At 42.9% G+C, this 22,365-nt stretch overlaps 2 protein-coding genes across 2 annotated transcripts in view; both read left to right on the forward strand.

Annotated features, from left to right (window-relative positions):
- Positions 1-732: 732 nt before the first annotated feature.
- LOC140577412 (uncharacterized) lies at positions 733-7,630 on the forward strand. Its single transcript, XM_072697383.1, has 6 exons — positions 733-807; positions 3,616-3,639; positions 4,164-4,305; positions 6,159-6,274; positions 6,389-6,533; positions 7,103-7,630. The coding sequence occupies exons 2-6, from the start codon at positions 3,619-3,621 to the stop codon at positions 7,417-7,419; spliced, it is 741 nt and encodes a 246-aa protein (XP_072553484.1). The 5' UTR covers positions 733-807; positions 3,616-3,618; the 3' UTR covers positions 7,420-7,630.
- A 2,990-nt stretch (positions 7,631-10,620) lies between these two features.
- The window catches only part of tulp1a (TUB like protein 1a), a 15,070-nt gene continuing 3,325 nt past the window's right edge, over positions 10,621-22,365 (forward strand). The window contains 6 exon segments of the mRNA XM_072697419.1: positions 10,621-10,635; positions 17,834-17,960; positions 19,873-19,977; positions 20,096-20,224; positions 21,453-21,527; positions 21,530-21,562. Coding sequence (XP_072553520.1) covers positions 10,621-10,635; positions 17,834-17,960; positions 19,873-19,977; positions 20,096-20,224; positions 21,453-21,527; positions 21,530-21,562 — 484 coding nt within the window.

A 22,365-nucleotide genomic window follows, 5' to 3' on the forward strand; every position in this document is an offset into this window, starting at 1 on the left:
GATTATGCAGCTGAGGTGGAACTGAGTGTGAGTCATTTACACAAGTTTTCCATGAACTGCACACTGTTAACATTTGATTTATTGATGAGCGAGGAGTTAGTGTCCTTGTTTCATATCACACACACACACACACACACACATATAAACACACATCAGAGATTAATGATTGAAATAAAAATTGACATTTTTTGGAAGAAAAGGGGAATTTCTAGCTGATATGAATCTGTATGTTATCTGCTTTACCTCTCACTAACACTGAGAGAACAGTATTTAACGAGTGGGGGATTATTAGTTGGGTGTTTAAAGGAAGTTGATTTCTTCTGTGTTTGGGACGTGTGTAATGGGAGACAGGAGGGAAAACTTTTTTCAGTGAATTTTCTTATGAATATTTTTCCCATTGGGCGAAGAATTGATCCAGGAGATGGTGTATTGCATTGTTTAGGTACAGGAGGGTGAAGCTGCTCTTTTACTGTACATAGATAATTGCTCTGATGAGTTTGGTGGAGTCGCAGTTTTCAGTAATGAGGGACATCAGAACAGAAACAGACGAGTGGAGCCTGAGGGCCTGCAGACTGTTACTCAGAGGGTGGGGCATAGAGGGAGAATTTGCATATATTGGCAAAGTAACATGGGGAATCCAGGGTGTGTGTGTGTGTGTGAGAGAGAGAGAGAGATATAAAGGGCAGTTTTTTGGCAGCAGGTGAACTTTACAGGTGACTCTCTGCCTCAGACGGACTTTACCTTCAGCTCCCTCAGTTCACTTTCAGAAACATCAGAAACAACCTCAACACTCAGAGCTCTACCCAGGTAATCTAACACCAACTCCACATTCACACAGTTCTTCTACATTCACACAGTTCTTCTACATTCACACAGTTCTTCTACATTTACACAGTTCTTCTACATTTACACAGTTCTTCTACATTAACATGGTGTCTAATTATTAACACATGTATAATAATAGTAATTATTTCAGTATTGGTAGGTAGGCATATATTTGATGTCATTTGTACTGGTGGAAGTGCAGAAGTGTCAGAGTAAATTACAGTAGAATATAGGAGTGTACAGGTGTAGACATGTAAAACAGTAAGTCTAGAACAGCAAAATTTCAGAACTGTAGAACTGTAGACATTTATAACTATATAACTGTATAGGTTTAGAACTGCAGAATTGTAGAACTGAGGAATTCTAGAACTCTAGAACTGTAAAGGTTAAAACTGTAGAACTGTAGATGTTTAGAGCTGTAGATGTTTAGAGCTGTAGATGTTTAGAGCTGTAGAGGTTTAGAGCTGCAGAGGTTTAGAGCTGCAGAGGTTTAGATCTGTAGATGTTTAGAGCTGTAGAATTGTAGAGGTTTATAACTGCAGAACTGTATAGTTTTAGAACTGTAGAGGTTTAGAACTATAGAATTGAATATGTATACAACTGTAGAATTGTATATGTTTAAAACTGTAGATGTTTAGAACTATAGAGTGTATAGGTTTAGAACTGTAGAATTGTAGAGATTCAGAACTGTAGAATTGTATAGGTGTACAACTGTAGAGGTGTAGAACTGTAGCGTTGTAGAACTGTAGAGGTTTAGAACTGTAGAGGTTTAGAACTGTAGAATTGTATAGTGTTTGACTGTATAACTGTAGAGGTTTAAGACTGTAGAGGTTTAGAACTGTAGAATTGTATGGGTGTAGAACTGTATAGGTGTAGAACTGTAGAATTGTATAGGTTTAGATCTGTAGAACTGTAGAGGTTTAGATTTATATAATTATAGAGGTTTAGAACTGTAGAATTGGAGAGTTTAGAACTGTAGAATTGTATAGGTTTAGAACAGTAGAACTGTAGAGGTTTAGAACAGTAGAACTGTAGAGGTTTAGAACAGTAGAACTGTAGAGGTTTAGAAGTGTAGAATTGTATAGTGTTTGACTGTATAACTGTAGAGGTTTAGAACTGTAGAACTGTAGAGGTTTAGAACAGTAGAACTGTAGAGGTTTAGAACAGTAGAACTGTATAGTGTTTGACTGTATAACTGTAGAGGTTTAGAACTGTAGAACTGTAGAGGTTTAGAACAGTAGAACTGTAGAGGTTTAGAACAGTAGAACTGTAGAGGTTTAGAACAGTAGAACTGTAGAGGTTTAGAAGTGTAGAATTGTATAGTGTTTGACTGTATAACTGTAGAGGTTTAGAACAGTAGAACTGTAGAGGTTTAGAACAGTAGAACTGTAGAGGTTTAGAAGTGTAGAATTGTATAGTGTTTGACTGTATAACTGTAGAGGTTTAGAACTGTAGAACTGTAGAGGTTTAGAACAGTAGAACTGTAGAGGTTTAGAACAGTAGAACTGTATAGTGTTTGACTGTATAACTGTAGAGGTTTAGAACTGTAGAACTGTAGAGGTTTAGAACAGTAGAACTGTAGAGGTTTAGAACAGTAGAACTGTAGAGGTTTAGAAGTGTAGAATTGTATAGTGTTTGACTGTATAACTGTAGAGGTTTAGAACAGTAGAACTGTAGAGGTTTAGAACAGTAGAACTGTAGAGGTTTAGAACTGTAGAACTGTAGAGGTTTAGAACAGTAGAACTGTAGAGGTTTAGAAGTGTAGAATTGTAGAGGTTTAGAACAGTAGAACTGTAGAGGTTTAGAACAGTAGAGCTGTAGAGGTTTAGAACAGTAGAACTGTAGAGGTTTAGAACAGTAGAACTGTAGAGGTTTAGAAGTGTAGAATTGTAGAGGTTTAGAACAGTAGAACTGTAGAGGTTTAGAACAGTAGAACTGTAGAGGTTTAGAACAGTAGAGCTGTAGAGGTTTAGAACAGTAGAACTGTAGAGGTTTAGAACTGTAGAACTGTAGAGGTTTAGATCTGCATCACCGTATACCTGTAGAGGAGTAGATGTGTAAAATAATACTGTTAGAACTGTAAAATACTATGCTTAAAAAAACTCTAAAATTATAGAAACATAGAACCAGTAGATGAACCATAGAGCTGTAAAATATAGAGCTGTAAAAGTGTAGATTTGTAAAAAGTGGAACCTTATGAACATACAGTTATAGAACTGTAACAGTGTAGAACTGTAGAAATATAGATTCAGAATCAGAAATACGTCCCAGTTGTCACAGTTGCAACGGTTTGTGTAAAAATGTGAATGAAATATGAAATGAAATGAAATAAAAAAATATGTATGTAAAAGTATGAACATGTATATAAATGATATGAATAAAGTGGCGGAGTGGTAATAACTGAGATAATACATATGGAAAATGATTACACATACTGAACTATAGAACTATTATTACTGCACATATGAACAGTATGATCTGAGTACTGCACAGCTGAACCGTAGTGTCAGACTGAATAGAACTGTAACTGTGTAGAACTGTACAGATATAGAACTGTGTAGAACTGTACAGATATAGAACAGTGTAGAACTGTACAGATATAGAACTGTGTAGAACTGTACAGATATAGAACAGTGTAGAACTGTGGATGTGAATCTTTATGTAAACCCGTCAGCTAATCAGGATAAACCATACAACAGTGTTTATAAGTCATACTGATCTTTCTCTCTGTGTGTGTGTGTGTGTGTGTGTGTGTGTGTGTGTGTGTGTGTGTGTGTGTGTGTGTTTCAGATCATGCTGAACAGTCTGGAACCGGTGAGTCTCAATTGTGCCACACTGTTCAGTTGTCCAGTCCAGTCCACAATCTGCAGATATTTAATCTGACATGCAAATGATTTCACAGAGTAAAGCTGTAAATAATAACACACACACACACACACACTAACACACACACACACACCATGCAAATATACCTTTTTACTTCTGTCCACACTCCACCATTGTACTATAAACAACATCAGCATTCAAACCACACACACACACACACACACACACACACACACACACACACACACACACACACACACTATCAGTACTGTTCTGTACTGTCTGTTCTGCTGTCCCCTGTTTCACTCCTCTAATTTACTCCTTTGGTTTGCTCCTCACTTTCCCCTGTATCCCTCTCCTGATTCACTCCTCTGATTCACTCATTTGATTCACTCTCCTGATTTACTGCTCTGATTCACTCATTTGATTCACTCTTCTGATTCACTCCTCTGTTTTCTCTGACTCCTTTTTCACTCCTCTGTATTTGTTCTTTGTGGTTTCGTGTCCTTCAGCTGCAGTACCTGCAGGAGCTCTGTCCTGCTGGGCCATCTGCTGGGGAGATGGAGCTGGAGGTGATTGAGGAGTATCTGCAGGAGCACTCAGGAGAAGAGCAGAGAGTGCAGAGTGGGACTGATGATCAGATCGTAATCGCAGGTCAGTAAGTGAACCGAAAGAGGACAGCTGGGTTCAACACACACACCTCGAACATCCTTTTATTAACTCAGAAACTCAGTTTAAAAATATTTAGATACTCAGATATCCAAATGTACAGCTTCTCAATTATTCAGATACTCAGAAACTCCACCAATATACCAATATACTCAGATACTCACTCAGATACTCAGATACTTAACTATTCAGCTACTCAGTTATTCAGATACTCACATTTAAAATATTTAGTTATTGAAATACTCAGATACTAAAATATTTCAAATGTACAGCTACTCAATTATTCAGATACTCAGAAACTCATTGAAATACTAAGATAGTTTAATAAAAATGTAGTCAAATTTTCAAATATTACTCAGATAATCACTCAGATACTCACTCAGATAATCACTCAGATACTCAGATAATCACTCAGATACTCACTCAGATACTCACTCAGATACTCAGATAATCACTCAGATACTCACTCAGATAATCACTCAGATAATCACTCAGATACTCAGATACTCACTCAGATACTCAGATACTCACTCAGATACTCAGATAATCACTCAGATACTCACTCAGATAATCACTCAGATACTCAGATACTCACTCAGATACTCAGATACTCACTCAGATACTCAGATAATCACTCAGATACTCAGATAATCACTCAGATACTCACTCAGATAATCACTCAGATACTCACTCAGATACTCACTCAGATACTCAGATACTCACTCAGATACTCAGATACTCACTCAGATACTCAGATAATCACTCAGATACTCACTCAGATAATCACTCAGATACTCAGATACTCACTTAGATACTCAGATACTCAGATACTCACTCAGATACTCAGATACTCACTCAGATACTCACTCAAATACTCAGATACTCACTCAGATACTCAGATACTCAGATACTCACTCAGATACTCAGATACTCACTCAGATACTCAGATACTCACATTTAGATACTCACTCAGATACTCAGATACTCACTCAGATAATCACTAGATACTCAGATACTCAGATACTCACTCAGATACTCAGATACTCACTCAGATAATCACTCAGATACTCAGATACTCACTCAGATACTCACTCAGATACTCAGATACTCAGATACTCACTCAGATACTCACTCAGATACTCACTCAGATACTCAGATACTCACTCAGATACTCACTGAGATACTCACTCAGATACTCAGATACTCACTCAGATACTCACTCAGATACTCACTCAGATACTCAGATACTCACTCAGATACTCACTCAGATACTCAGATACTCACTCAGATACTCAGATACTCACTCAGATAATCACTCAGATACTCACTCAGATACTCACTCAGATACTCAGATACTCACTCAGATACTCACTCAGATACTCAGATACTCACTCAGATACTCAGATACTCACTCAGATACTCACTCAGATACTCAGATACTCAGATACTCACTCAGATACTCACTCAGATACTCACTCAGATACTCAGATACTCACTCAGATACTCAGATACTCACTCAGATACTCACTCAGATACTCAGATACTCACTCAGATACTCAGATACCCAGATACTCACTCAGATACTCACTCAGATACTCAGATACTTAACTGTTTAGCTACTCAGTTATTCGGATATTCAGAGTGCTTGTCCCTGTTTTGGCCGTCAGTGGAGAATCGTATCTGCAGATTGTGAAAGGTAATTGATTACGTGTTTAATTGACCGCTCAGTTAATTGGTTAGATGAGTGAAATATGCTAATTGTGTGGGGATGTTGAGGAAGGTGGTTCAGCTGGTTGCTGATGATGGAGAACTGTACTGATGTGTGTGATGGTGTTTAGAGAACGGTTGGTGGGGACGGTTTGCGTACGAGTGGCAGTACGGGAGCTTGGCGAGGGCGGATGACAGCGCCGCGGATCAGCAGCACTGGCCCAGTCAGTACAGCAACCCTGAGTGGGTAAGGCCTTTAGCTTTAGCACAGGAGCTACCAGGCTAATGAAGCTATAGAAGCTTACACCCCACCAACTAGCATGAAGCTAACAGCAAGATGAAATGCTCATGCATGTTTCAGGGTGTGCACTGCGAGTACGAAGCTCCGCCCTCCAGTGACTCTGACTCACACTGCAGTTCGATCTGTCCAGAGTTCCCGCCATCGCCCCCTACAGGCAGCGAGAGAAGTGCAGCCTGGGAGACGATGCCCATCGCGCCACTGACCGGTACTGGACCTTCATTCACCTTTACTGCAGGAACTCAAGCAGGGATCAACTCTATTGATCTGATCAGTACAAATTATAGTTAAAAACTGATATTGACATTCTACACACAATAAATACACAACCCAAAACAACACAAAACAACACAAAACAACACAAAACAACTCAAAACAACTCAAAACAACACAACACAACTCAACACAACTCGAAACAACACAACTCGAAACAACACAACTCAACACAACACAACTTGAAACAACACAAAACAACACAACACAACTCGAAACAACACAACACAACGTGAAACATCACAAAACAATTCGAAACAACACAACTTGAAACAACACAACTGAACACAACACAAATCGAAACAACACAAAACAACACAAAACAACTCAAAACAACACAACTCAACACAACTCAGCATGTTAAACCGGAGAGGTCAGAGGGCACTGCAGTGAAACCTGATGCTCTGAGCTGTAGAGTGGTCTGAATGGTGTGACTCTGAAGGTGGCCGCACTCATCAGAGCTCATCAGAGCTAACGGCGGCTCCTGCGTCTGCTTCTCTGCAGGGAAAAGGAAAGAGCGTCTGTTCCAGTTCCTGTACGAGATGCTGCAGAGTCCCGACATGCGCAGCTGTATCTGGTGGGTTCAGTCGGCGAGCGGAACCTTTCAGTTCTCCTCCCAGAACAAGGAGAAGCTGGCGGAAATGTGGGGGAAGCGCAAAGGAAACCGCAAAACCATGACCTACCAGAAGATGGCCCGGGCCCTGCGGAACTACTCTCGCACCGGAGAAATCTGCAAAGTCAAACGCAAACTGACCTACCAGTTCAACGAGCGCACGCTGAGGGGTCTGCAGACCAGCGCCCACAAGGCCCCTCCCAGCTAAACGCGCTCAGCCTCGGCCCGTCCCAGAATTCTCTACTGAATCTACTGATCTACTGCGGAATCTACTGAACACGAGGATCTGAATCAGGGAATGCTGAATAAATACTGAGTATTTACAGCTCTTCATTCCCACTCTTCACTCAGGCACTGATCTGACCCGCTCTGGCGCTCCGTCTGGTGGGATTTGACAGGAATTGTTTGATGTTTTAACTTTGAAGTTTGTGTAAATCTGAGGATTGTTGTCGTGAAAAGCTACGTTATAAGTAGTTCATAAAGACGTTCATCATGTGTTTGTGATCTGTGTTTATTCTGTGTTTATTTCTCTGTGTTTGTTTAAATTTGTGACTGAATAAAATCAGAGCTAAAGAAATGATATCTGATCTCGGTTCTCCTGCGTCCTCCACGATCAGGTTCATCATGATCAGACATTTATTATCAGATCAGATTAACTTCACCTTTAATCCGCCTGTTTCCAAAATAATGAGCCTCAGAAATTTGGTTGTGAGGGTTTGGTTATAAAGGTTATAGCGAACAAGTATGTGTGTATGGATGTGTACAGGTGTGTTCAGATGTGTACAGGTGTGTACAGATATATACAGCTGTGTACAGGTGTGTTCAGATGTGTACAGGTGTGTACAGATATATACAGCTGTGTACAGGTGTGTACAGGTGTGTACAGGTATATACAGATGTGTACGGGTGTGTACAGATATGTACAGATGTGTACGGGTGTGTACAGGTATGTACAGATGTGTACGGGTGTGTACAGGTATATACAGATGTGTACGGGTGTGTACAGATATGTACAGATGTGTACAGGCATTTACAGGTGTGAACAGAGATGTATGGACGTGTGCAGTTGGGCATGTGGACACAGGCATGTAACGATAAGTATGGATGTTACAGGTGTGTACAGGTGTATATTGATGGGTACAGGTGTGTACGGGTGTGTAGAGATGTGTACAGGTGTGTATGGGTGCATACAGGTGTGTACGGGTGTGTACGGGTGTGTAGAGATGTGTACAGGTGTGTATAGGTGTATATCGATGGGTACAGGTGTGTACAGGTGTATATTGATGGGTACAGGTGTGTACGGGTGTGTAGAGATGTGTACAGGTGTGTATGGGTGCATACAGGTGTGTACAGGTGTATATCGATGGGTACAGGTGTGTACAGGTGTATATCGATGGGTACAGGTGTGTACAGGTGTATATTGATGGGTACAGGTGTGTACAGGTGTATATTGATGGGTACAGGTGTGTACGGGTGTGTAGAGATGTGTACAGGTGTGTATGGGTGCATACAGGTGTTTACAGGTGTATATCGATGGGTACAGGTGTGTACAGGTGTGTAGAGATGTGTACAGGTGTGTATGGGTGCATACAGGTGTGTACAGGTGTATATCGATGGGTACAGGTGTGTACAGGTGTATATTGATGGGTACAGGTGTGTAGAGATGTGTACAGGTGTGTACAGGTGTATATCGATGGGTACAGGTGTGTACAGGTGTATATTGATGGGTACAGGTGTGTAGAGATGTGTACGGGTGTGTAGAGATGTGTACAGGTGTATATCGATGGGTACAGGTGTGTACAGGTGTATATTGATGGGTACAGGTGTGTACAGGTGTATATTGATGGGTACAGGTGTGTACAGGTGTATATTGATGGGTACAGGTGTGTACAGGTTTATATCGATGGGTACAGGTGTGGGCAGGTTTATATCGATGGGTACAGGTGTGTACAGGTGTATATCAATGGGTACAGGTGTGTACAGGTGTATACAGGCGCACATTTCAAAGATTAAAGCCAAAGACCACACCCACATTCTTTCTCTGTTGTGATGTCACTGCTGCTCAGGTCTGAAAGAGTCATGAAGTCAGAGCTGATTCAGCTTTAATTAAAACAAAACATGCAGTGAGTGATAACACACACACACACACACACACATTCATAATGTGTAAATACAGTAGCTAAGAGTCACATGTGCGCACACACACACATACACACACATATGCAAAGCATGGTTACCGTGGAAAAGCAGCACTCCTGCAGAACTGTGGTTAATAATTAACAGTAAAACTGGTTTTAGTGTTTGAGGTTTTATTGATGTTTGAAGTTTTAACGACGTGTTTCTCACAGACGTTCAGAGACAGACAAAAGTCCTGCCTCTATATTGTACATTTAAATATTTGGTCTAAAAAAAAGTTTAGACCAAATAGACTAAAAAACATTTTTTTAAACATTATGTCTCACACACACACACACTCATACACACACACTCATACACACACACTCATACACATCAACTAAAACAACAGATAAAAATCAAGGAAAGGCTAAAACAAGTATAATAATAAAAATAAAATAAAACAACTACAAGAAGATGTAATAAGATCAAACGTAATAGATCAATAAACAGGGATAGGAATAACAATATGTATACACTATCAGGACAAAAGTATTGGGACACCTGCTCATTCACTGTTTCTTCTGAGATGAAGGAATCGTCTCTACGGTCCTGAGAAATTCACTACAATGCTGATCAACATTATTGATAAGGAGAGTTAATTATGCACTGTGTTTACAGAAGTGATTAAAGTGAGAGTAAAGCAGAAGAGCTCAGAACGAGGCTGAACTCTTATTACTGTTCTGTTATTAATATGTAATAAGCATCCTCAGGTGATTCTGCTGTCCGGCAGATATTCAGGCATGACCAGCAGGTGGCGACATCCCAGCAAACACTTTTTCTTTCTGCGCGTGTGTGTGTGTGTGTGAGTGTGTGTGTGTGTGTGTGTGTGTGGGCAGACGGTCTGAATCCAATTATCACCTTCAGCTGATTCCTCACATACGTCCACCCACACACACTCACTCACTCAGTCTCTCACACTCACACACACACACACACACACTCACTCAGTCTCTCACACACTCACACACTCACTCAGTCTCTCACACACACACACTCACACACTCACTCAGTCTCTCACACTCACACACACTCAAACACTCACTCAGTCTCTCACACACACACACACACTCACTCAGTCTCTCTAACACACACACACACTCACTCAGTCTCTCACACTCACACACACTCACACACTCACTCAGTCTCTCACACTCACACACTCTCTCTCTCTCTCTCTCTCTCTGCTGAAACTTTGGATATTTTTTATTAATCTGAAGTTTCTTCCAGAACAATGTCTGCTGAAAAGGTACAGTTACTCTCTCTCTCTCTTTCTGTGTGTGTGTCTGTGTCTCTGTGTGTGTGTGTGTGTGTCTGTGTGTGTGTGTGTGTGTCTCTGTGTGTGTGTGTGTGTATGTGTGTGTGTGTGTGTGTGTCTGTGTGTGTGTGTCTGTGTGTGTGTGTGTGTGTCTGTGTGTGTGTGTGTGTGTGTGTGTGTGTGTGTCTGTGTGTGTGTGTGCTACTTTACAATACAAATAATATGTTTGATTTTTAACCAGCGTGGCCGTCCAGGTAAGGTTCAGGGTTCAGGTGAAGTTGATGATTTTCTGCTGTCCTTAGTTTAACAACCCTGTAAAAGCAAAATGACTAATTAAATGTGATTTTATGATGAATATTAATATCTGTTAATATTACACACATACTGTTCCGGTCAGTTTGACTCAGTAGTGACAACAGAGGCTTCAAGAGGTAAAAATGTCAAATTTAGATCAAAATTGAGGCCAAATTCTATTTGTTTAATTATTCAGAATTATGAATTGTCACAAATAAATCAAATAATATCAATAATGGAAACTTTATATTGTGTATATATTCATAATTTATCTACATTTTTGCATCTGAGTGTCTTGCTGTCCCTTTCTGTGACACTGAGAATTTCCCCACTGCGGGACTAATACAGGATTATCTCATCTTATCTTTAATTGTGATTACACTAAATATTGATTGTATTTCTATTAATTGAGCTACAGATAATGTTTATGGAGAAACGAGTGGGCGATTACCTTGGGTCAGTACCATACCAATCACCCCGCAACATCACACCAACCACCAGAAATATCACATCAATCACCCAGCAACATCACTTCACACCAGCCATGGTGTTGCTGAGTGGTTGGTGTGATGTTGTTGGTGGTTGGTGTGATGTTGCTGAGTGGTTGGTGTGATGTTGCTGGTGGTTGGTGTGATGTTGCTGAGTGGTTGGTGCTGGTGGTTGGTGTGATGTTGCTGAGTGGTTGGTGTGATGTTGCTAAGTGGTTGGTGTGATGTTGCTGAGTGGTTGGTGTGATGTTGTTGGTGGTTGGTGTGATGTTGCTGGTGGTTGGTGTGATGTTGCTGAGTGGTTGGTGTGATGTTGTTGGTGGTTGGTGTGATGTTGCTGAGTGGTTGGTGTGATGTTGCTGAGTGGTTGGTGTGATGTTGTTGGTGGTTGGTGTGATGTTGGTGGTTGGTGTGATGTTGCTGGTGGTTGGTGTGATGTTGCTGGTGGTTGGTGTGATGTTGCTGAGTGGTTGGTGTGATGTTGCTGGTGGTTGGTGTGATGTTGCTGAGTGGTTGGTGTGATGTTGCTGAGTGGTTGGTGTGATGTTGCTGGTGGTTGGTGTGATGTTGCTGAGTGGTTGGTGTGATGTTGGTGGTTGGTGTGATGTTGCTGAGTGGTTGGTGTGATGTTGCTGGTGGTTGGTGTGATGTTGCTGAGTGGTTGGTGCTGGTGGTTGGTGTGATGTTGCTGAGTGGTTGGTGTGATGTTGCTGGTGGTTGGTGTGATGTTGCTGAGTGGTTGGTGTGATGTTGTTGGTGGTTGGTGTGATGTTGCTGAGTGGTTGGTGTGATGTTGCTGAGTGGTTGGTGTGATGTTGTTGGTGGTTGGTGTGATGTTGTTGGTGGTTGGTGTGATGTTGCTGGTGGCTGGTGGTTGGTGTGATGTTGCTGGTGGTTGGTGTGATGTTGCTGAGTGGTTGGTGTGATGTTGGTGGTTGGTGTGATGTTGCTGAGTGGTTGGTGTGATGTTGCTGGTGGTTGGTGTGATGTTGCTGAGTGGTTGGTGCTGGTGGTTGGTGTGATGTTGCTGAGTGGTTGGTGTGATGTTGCTGGTGGTTGGTGTGATGTTGCTGAGTGGTTGGTGTGATGTTGCTGAGTGGTTGGTGTGATGTTGTTGGTGGTTGGTGTGATGTTGTTGGTGGTTGGTGTGATGTTGCTGGTGGTTGGTGTGATGTTGCTGGTGGTTGGTGTGATGTTGCTGAGTGGTTGGTGTGATGTTGGTGGTTGGTGTGATGTTGCTGAGTGGTTGGTGTGATGTTGCTGGTGGTTGGTGTGATGTTGCTGAGTGGTTGGTGCTGGTGGTTGGTGTGATGTTGCTGAGTGGTTGGTGTGATGTTGCTGGTGGTTGGTGTGATGTTGCTGAGTGGTTGGTGCTGGTGGTTGGTGTGATGTTGCTGAGTGGTTGGTGTGATGTTGCTGAGTGGTTGGTGTGATGTTGTTGGTGGTTGGTGTGATGTTGCTGAGTGGTTGGTGTGATGTTGCTGAGTGGTTGGTGTGATGTTGCTGAGTGGTTGGTGTGATGTTGTTGGTGGTTGGTGTGATGTTGCTGGTGGTTGGTGTGATGTTGCTGGTGGTTGGTGTGATGTTGCTGAGTGATTGGTGTGATGTTGTTGGTGGTTGGTGTGATGTTGCTGGTGGTTGGTGTGATGTTGCTGAGTGATTGGTGTGATGTTGCTGAGTGGTTGGTGTGATGTTGCTGAGTGGTTGGTGTGATGTTGCTGGTGGTTGGTGTGATGTTGCTGGTGGTTGGTGTGATGTTGCTGAGTGGTTGGTGTGATGTTGCTGGTGGTTGGTGTGATGTTGCTGAGTGATTGGTGTGATGTTGCTGAGTGGTTGGTGTGATGTTGCTGAGTGGTTGGTGTGATGTTGTTGGTGGTTGGTGTGATGTTGCTGGTGGTTGGTGTGATGTTGCTGGTGGTTGGTGTGATGTTGCTGAGTGATTGGTGTGATGTTGCTGAGTGGTTGGTGTGATGTTGCTGAGTGGTTGGTGTGATGTTGCTGGTGGTTGGTGTGATGTTGTTGGTGGTTGGTGTGATGTTGCTGGTGGTTGGTGTGATGTTGCTGAGTGGTTGGTGTGATGTTGCTGAGTGGTTGGTGTGATGTTGCTGGTGGTTGGTGTGATGTTGCTGAGTGGTTGGTGTGATGTTGCTGAGTGGTTGGTGTGATGTTGCTGGTGGTTGGTGTGATGTTGCTGGTGGTTGGTGTGATGTTGCTGAGTGGTTGGTGTGATGTTGTTGGTGGTTGGTGTGATGTTGCTGGTGGTTGGTGTGATGTTGCTGAGTGGTTGGTGTGATGTTGCTGAGTGGTTGGTGTGATGTTGCTGGTGGTTGGTGTGATGTTGCTGAGTGGTTGGTGTGATGTTGCTGGTGGTTGGTGTGATGTTGCTGGTGGTTGGTGTGATGTTGGTGGTTGATGTGATGTTGCTGGTGGTTAGTGTGATGTTGCTGAGTGGTTGGTGTGATGTTGCTGGTGGTTGGTGTGATGTTGCTGGTGGTTGGTGTGATGTTGCTGAGTGGTTGGTGTGATGTTGTTGGTGGTTGGTGTGATGTTGCTGAGTGGTTGGTGTGATGTTGCTGAGTGGTTGGTGTGATGTTGCTGGTGGTTGGTGTGATGTTGCTGGTGGTTGGTGTGATGTTGCTGAGTGGTTGGTGTGATGTTGCTGGTGGTTGGTGTGATGTTGTTGGTGGTTGGTGTGATGTTGGTGGTTGGTGTGATGTTGCTGAGTGGTTGGTGTGATGTTGCTGGTGGTTGGTGTGATGTTGGTGGTTGGTGTGATGTTGGTGGTTGGTGTGATGTTGCTGAGTGGTTGGTGTGATGTTGGTGGTTGGTGTGATGTTGCTGAGTGGTTGGTGTGATGTTGCTGAGTGGTTGGTGTGATGTTGCTGAGTGGTTGGTGTGATGTTGCTGAGTGGTTGGTGTGATGTTGCTGGTGGTTGGTGTGATGTTGCTGGTGGTTGGTGTGATGTTGCTGAGTGGTTGGTGTGATGTTGCTGGTGGTTGGTGTGATGTTGTTGGTGGTTGGTGTGATGTTGCTGAGTGGTTGGTGTGATGTTGCTGGTGGTTGGTGTGATGTTGTTGGTGGTTGGTGTGATGTTGGTGGTTGGTGTGATGTTGCTGAGTGGTTGGTGTGATGTTGGTGGTTGGTGTGATGTTGCTGAGTGGTTGGTGTGATGTTGCTGAGTGGTTGGTGTGATGTTGCTGAGTGGTTGGTGTGATGTTGCTGAGTGGTTGGTGTGATGTTGCTGGTGGTTGGTGTGATGTTGCTGAGTGGTTGGTGTGATGTTGGTGGTTGGTGTGATGTTGCTGAGTGGTTGGTGTGATGTTGCTGAGTGGTTGGTGTGATGTTGCTGAGTGGTTGGTGTGATGTTGCTGAGTGGTTGGTGTGATGTTGCTGGTGGTTGGTGTGATGTTGCTGAGTGGTTGGTGTGATGTTGGTGGTGCTGGAAGTTGATTAAAGACGGACACTTCAGGAAAGTTTTCACTTCCTGGACCTGAATCTTCCAGCCGTAGTTTGATGTTTCTGCTGCTGAGGAACCAGAATAGAAACAGGAAAGTGTTGATCAGTGAAAGCAGGTCAGTGAAGGAGGTCAGTGTGAAGCTCAGCTGATCGCCCTGTGGTGAACTTTGACCTGATTAACGAATGCAGATGATCTAACATCGTTACACTCTGATGAGCTGATTTTTCATTGGCGGTTCAGGTTTAAGATTTTTAAAGGGTTTGTAATGTTTATCTGGACCCCAGCCCTCACACACACACACACACACAAACACACACACACACACACACACACACACACACACACACACACAAACACACACACACACACACACAGCTCTCGGTCAGTGTTTTACAGGAATAGACAGGAGATTTGTGGGTAATGAGATTACTCCTCCAGTGAAGCAGAATCCGGCCTGAACTGCAGAATTAACCCTTTGTGTTCTTAACCTGCCGTGGCCTTCCTCAGAGTCAGGACTCCACCGGCTGTGTTTCCCACTCAGAGCAACAGCTCCGTTTCATAAAGCTCCACATCAATGACCATAGCTGTATGTATCTGATGTGTATCTGATGTGTATCTGATGTTGATCTGAAAACATTAAACTAACCCTCGTCATGGTTGCGCTTTGTAAAGCAGTGACTGTACAGTTTTTGAGATAATGGCACCAGTCCAACTCCAGACTGCTTGGTCTGATTGTCTGATTCTAGCTATTGTATCTGTTTTTTGATCGGATACATGGTTTCCGCTTGGCAGTGGAATGTTTTGCGGATTTGCAACTTCCTAGCAACCATCTGAAATACCATATCAATCACCTTGAAGCACAATAGCACCCATCCAGAAACCGCTTAGCAACCACAACACCATTGCAACCACATGGGATACCACAACAAACACTTAGCAAGACCATTGCAACCACATAGCAGTTACTTAGCAACACCATAACAACCATTTGGGATACCATAACAACACCATAGAAATCACATAGCAATTACTTACCAACACCATAGCAATCACCTGCAACTAGCAACTATGTAGTAACCATTAGTAACGCTATAGCAAACACTTAGCAACACCACAGCAACCACATGGGATACCATAACAACCACCTAGCAAGACCATAGCAACCATCTGGGATACCATAACCACCTAGCAACACCATAGCAACCACATAGCAACACTAGAGCAACCATCTGGGATACCATAACAACCACCTAGCAACACCATAGCAACCACATAGCAATTACTTAGTAACACTATAGCAATCACCTGGGGTACCATAACAACCACCTAGCAAGGCAATAGCAACCATATGGGATACCATAACCACCTAGCAACACTATAGCAACCATCTGGGATACCATAACAACCACCTAGCAACCATAGCAACCACATAGCAATTTACTTAGCAACACCATAGCAAACCACATGGGATACCATAACAGCCACCCAGCAATCCCATAGCAACCACATAGCAATTACTTAGCAACACCATAACAACCATTTGGGATACCATAACAAACACCCAGCAATACCATAGAAATCACATAGCAATTGCTTACCAACACCATAGCAATCACCTGCAACTAGCAACTATGTAGTAACCATTTAGTAACACTATAGCAAACACTTAGCAACACCACAGCAACCACATGGGATACCATAACAACCACCTAGCAAAACCATAGCAACCATCTGGGATACCATAACCACCTAGCAACACCATAGCAACCACATAGCAACACTAGAGCAACCATCTGGGATACCATAACAACCACCTAGCAACACCATAGCAACCACATAGCAATTACTTAGTAACACTATAGCAATCACCTGGGGTACCATAACAACCACCTAGCAAGACCATAGCAACCATCTGGATACCATAACCACCTAGCAACACCATAGCAACCATCTGGGATACCATAACAACCACCAAGCAACACCATAGCAACCACATAGCAATTACTTAGCAACACCACAGCAACCACATGGGATACCATAACAACCACCTAGCAAGACCATAGCAACCATCTGGATACCATAACCACCTAGCACACCATAGCAACCAATACAACACTACAGCAACCAAATAGCAATACTACAACACCATAGCAACCACCTAGCAAACCATACAACCAGCAACCAAATAGCAATTACTTAGTAACACCATAGCAACCACCTGGGTACCAAACAACATAGCAACACCATAACAACCACCATAGCAACCATGTAACAACTGCCTAGCGATTGCCTGCCTTGTTAGCACAACCATGCTGCTTCTAAGGACCCAGATCAGTGAACGATGCACTGGAAATACAGAGGTATTATTCAACCCCACTAAAGCTATTTTACTATTACTATTTATTTACACACTGTGACCCCGGTTAATTCTAAATGAATTTAGGATTATCTTATTTATCTTATCATATCTTATTCTGGCTAAGTATTTATCTTATAATGCACATCCACACGAGGAGGATAGGGGTGGAGGGTTGAACGTTTTTGCAGTTTGACAATTATTGATATGTTTTCATTACAGACAGAATATAAAAATAAGAAGGTCTCAGCTACAATGACATATTATAAATAAGAAGCTCCGTCACAGAGGAAAGCTGAGATCTTCTTCAAAATATCTTCATACAGATCTTCTTGAGACAAGCTTCTAGTCGTACACGTACGGCTCTTGTTGGGCTTCTCGTGGCTGTAAACTGGCTCCTGATGTTTAAAGTCTGAGGGGGTTTTAGTGGTAGGAAGGAAAATGGACGTTTCTTACCCTGTCTGGAAGAACTTCCTCACTCTTGTATTTGTGTTTTGTTTCTGAAATCCAAAATCCTCCATCTTGTTTCTGCTGCACCTTTCTAATAGCACTGTAGGAGGTCACTGCATTGTCTGCTTCACTGTTTTGTGCAGAAACCCAAGAAGAAGAAACCAGAAAAAGATTCTTCAAAAGCCAACGGTTCTGAAACCACAACCAAAAAGAGCAAAGCCAAAAAGACTGAAGATCCACCAGAGGAAAGTGCCAACACTCCTGCAAAAAGTCAGTCCACCGCCTGTGTGTCTGGCAGTGTGTATGAACTAATCCCATGTCATTGCAGTAAGGGTCTGAGGAGTTCCTTTAAACTCCAGATGCAGTCAAGGGGTCAACATCTGTACTGACCCACCGTTTGAATGCAGGTGGTTTCAACACAGATACAAACCTCCTAAATAATGTGTTTTATTGAGCCGGGTTCAGAAGTGCTGAACAAATTCTAAGGCTGGACGGCAGCCGAGAACTTTATAGGAGCTATAATCCCTACACCAATCAGCCATATCATTAAAACCACTGCAGCTGAAGAGAACCCCCCTGAGGATCCGGGTCCAGTGGCTCCTGTCTGTCGAGGGGTGATCTACATATTAGGCAGAGAGTGAATGGTCAGTTCTTGAAGATGATGAAGGTGGTGTGTTAAATAGAGCGTAAGAATCTGACACAATAACCAGACTGTAATGTTCTAGACAATGACTGGGTCAGAACATCTCCAGAACATTAGGTCTTGTGGGGTGTTCCTCCCAGAATGCAGTGGGCAGTACCTACCAACAGTGCTCCAAGGAAGGACAGTTAGAGTTATAAGCATCCAGTGCTCAGTTATGCTCATGGAGGCCCCACCACCAGTCTTGGTGACCACAGAGACCACAGCAGGACACTTCAGAGGTCTTGAGGAGTCCACGCCTTGATGAGTCTTAGCTGTTGTGGTAGCACAAGGGAGGCCTACTCAGTATTAAGGCAGTGGTATTAATGTTATGGCTGATCAGTGGATGTTGTACCTGATTATGAATTAACATGGATAGAAATACAGTACGGAGGATATCTGCAATCCCTGTGATGAAACAGACTGGTCAGGTAAAGGGTTTCAGCTTTGGTAATAAATGATTAGAAACATATATTTAGTCGGATTTTCTACTAACCTGCAGTCATGTGACATGTGGGGTCTGTATGGGTGGCCCAATTGGGAGCCAGGATACGTTTTGTGCATGGGTTCCATGTTGGCCCCACATATGGATGCCCTCCAGGGTCAGTAATGGGACCCATGTGAGATTGAAGTGGCTGTAGCGATGGGGCCTATTTAGGAAGTCCTACTGGGTACCAGGAACAACACAGGTACAAACCCACTCAGAGCCCACCTGGAACCCACCTAACCCACATTCCACCCATGTGAGCCCGACATGAGCATGCTGGCTGGGGTCAGGACAGTCTGTCAGGATAATTCTCACAAATGTTTGTTTCTCCTTTTATTTAAGAATATTTACAGCATCAAAAGCCGCTGTGCACTAACACTGACACAGAGCTCAGATCAGTCTAACCTGGTCTGATGTTTAATACGAGGCGATTAATGTGTTCATCAGCACGTCGATAAAGGATCTATAAAAGGTACTTTGAGTGATGCTATTTTGATTATACTTTTTTTAACATCCGCACTATGAAACAAGCTATGGGTAATAAAAACAATAATATACAAATATACAATATACAATAACAGAAACTATATACACCTCTATCAGAAGTCTGAGATGTCCGTTTGTAGTAAAAGCATATAAATAAATAAATAAATAAATAATAAAGTGTGCTATATAAACATCACATAATTCATAATCAGCTGTAAACTCCTTGGATTGACAGCCCAGAACTGAAAAGGCACACTTTGAAAAGACACAGCGACCTCTAGTGGATTGGTAGGCTAACACGCCGCTGCTGATTGGCAGTTCCGGCAGGGGTTCAGTTCAACACCTTCTTCAGTGAGATATGGAGACTGAGAATGTGCTCTACCTAAGCTGAGCAGAACCTTGAAGAGAACCTTTATCTGTGAGAGAGCTGAGGAACGGGTTCTGTTGAACAGGCTGGAGGGTGTTGGCCCAGCAGAACCGGCTCTGTTTGAGGAATCATTGTTCAGTCTGTGGCTGGTTTGTTTTATCAGACGGAAAAACTGTGAAGAAAAAGAAACCGGAAAAAAATCCGGAAGAGGCGGAAAAAAACAAGGAGGTGAAGAAGAAGACGAAGAGCGAAGCGAAGAAGAAGAAAGGTAATACACACACACACACACACACACACACAGAAAGACATTTGAAATGTTTAAATGATTCTGATCTGCTTCTGATGATCTGTTTACTTTAAATCATTTTTCCTCTTTCTGGGTTCAGATTCTGACGATGATGATGATGAGGAGGAGGAGGAGGAGGAGGACGACGAAGAACCAAAAAAGTCAAAGAAAAAAATCACAAAGGAGAATATTTCTACAAACACCAAAGAAAAGAAACCCAAGGCCAAAGGTCTTCTAACCAATCATACCTCCTAACCAATCACCCCTCTAATCAATCACACCTCCTAATCAATCACACCTCCTAACCAATCACACCTCCTAATCAATCACACCTCTAATCAATCACACCTCCTAATCAATCACACCTCTAATCAATCACACCTCCTAATCAATCACACCTCCTAACCAATCACACCTCCTAATCAATCACACCTCCTAACCAATCACACCTCCTAATCAATCACACCTCCTAACCAATCACCCCTCTAATCAATCACACCTCTAATCAATCACCCCTCTAATCAATCACACCTCCTAACCAATCACCCCTCTAATCAATCACACCTCCTAACCAATCACCCCTCTAATCAATCACACCTCCTAATCAATCACACCTCTAATCAATCACCCCTCTAATCAATCACACCTCCTAATCAATCACACCTCCTAATCAATCACACCTCCTAATCAATCACCCCTCTAATCAATCACACCTCCTAATCAATCACACCTCCTAACCATCACACCTCTAATCAATCACACCTCCTAACCAATCACACCTCCTAATCAATCACACCTTCTAATCAATCACACCTCCTAACCAATCACACCTCCTAATCAATCACACCTCCTAATCAATCACACCTCCTAACCAATCACACCTCCTAACCAATCACCCCTCTAATCAATCACACCTCCTAACCAATCACACCTCCTAATCAATCACACCTCCTAATCAATCACACCTCTAATCAATCACACCTCCTAACCAATCACCCCTCTAATCAATCACACCTCCTAATCAATCACACCTCTAATCAATCACCCCTCTAAACAATCACACCTCCTAATCAATCACACCTCCTAATCAATCACACCTCCTAACCAATCACACCTCCTAATCAATCACACCTCCTAACCAATCACACCGATCAGACTCTCAAATAATCAAGCTCTGTATGGGGCTCTGTTTCGGGTTCTGTATCAGGTTCGGTTTTGGGTTCTGTATGGGGCTCTGTTTTGGGTTCTGTATCAGGTTCTGTATGGGGCTTTGTTTCGGGTTCTGTATTAGGTTCTGTATGGGGTTCTGTTTCGGGTTCTGTATTAGGTTATGTTTTGGGTTCTGTATGGGGCTCCGTATCTGGTTCTGTATGGGGTTCTGTTTCGGGTTCTGTATCAGGTTCTGTTTCGGGTTCTGTATCGAGTTTCTCTCTAAATGTAATTTTCTTCTTTTCCAGAAAGTAAAAGTGAATCTGAGAGCAAAGGAAAAACGACGAAGTCCAAAAACGAAGCTGCTTCCATGTTCCAGATAAACGAGAGAAACCGAACTTTGTCACCAAGAAGAAAGGTGATCAACACCACCACCATCCCCAACACCATCACCACCATCCTCACAATCACCAACACCATCACCACCATAATCACAATCACCAACACCATCACCATCACCACCATCCTCACAATCACCAACACCATCCCCAACACCATCACCACCATCCTCACAATCACCAACACCATCACCACCATAATCACAATCACCAACACCATCACCACCATCCTCACAATCACCAACACCATCACCACCATAATCACAATCACCAACACCATCACCATCACCACCATCCTCACAATCACCAACACCATCCCCAACACCATCACCACCATCCTCACAGATCACCAACACCACCACCACCATACTCACAATCACCAACACCATCACCAACACCACCATCCTCACAATCACCAACACCACCATACTCACAATCACCAACACCATCACCATCACCACCATCCTCACAATCACCAACACCACCACCACCATACTCACAATCACCAACACCATCACTACCATCACTATCACCACCAACATCATCAGCACCACACAGTCCTTTCTGCTGTTCTGTGAGAAATGATCTGATCTTTGGGTTCTGATGAGATGTTGGAGGTTCTGCTCAGCACAGTCAGGAAAACAGAGTGTCAAACTGCAGTGGCGCTACTGGACACAGGACATACTCACAGGACCTGCTCTCACAGGGTGGCAGAGTGGAACCGTTCTACAGTATTTCAACACTGCTGATGTTCTTCAGCAGAACCCTCACACTGCTGCTCACACTGTCCTCCATATACCCACAATATACTGTAATATTACCA

The sequence above is a fragment of the Salminus brasiliensis genome, chromosome 14 (assembly GCF_030463535.1).
Source record: "Salminus brasiliensis chromosome 14, fSalBra1.hap2, whole genome shotgun sequence".
NCBI classification, from domain to species: domain Eukaryota; kingdom Metazoa; phylum Chordata; class Actinopteri; order Characiformes; family Bryconidae; genus Salminus; species Salminus brasiliensis.

What these genes read in the sequence shown, in the direction of transcription:
- LOC140577412 (XM_072697383.1), top strand. Translation starts at nt 3,619, where the DNA reads ATGCTGAACAGTCTGGAACCG. An exon ending in TGCTGAACAGTCTGGAACCG is followed by an intron (nt 3,640 to 4,163) that starts GTGAGTCTCAAT and finishes CGTGTCCTTCAG; the next exon opens with CTGCAGTACCTGCAGGAGCT. An exon ending in TGATCAGATCGTAATCGCAG is followed by an intron (nt 4,306 to 6,158) that starts GTCAGTAAGTGA and finishes GATGGTGTTTAG; the next exon opens with AGAACGGTTGGTGGGGACGG.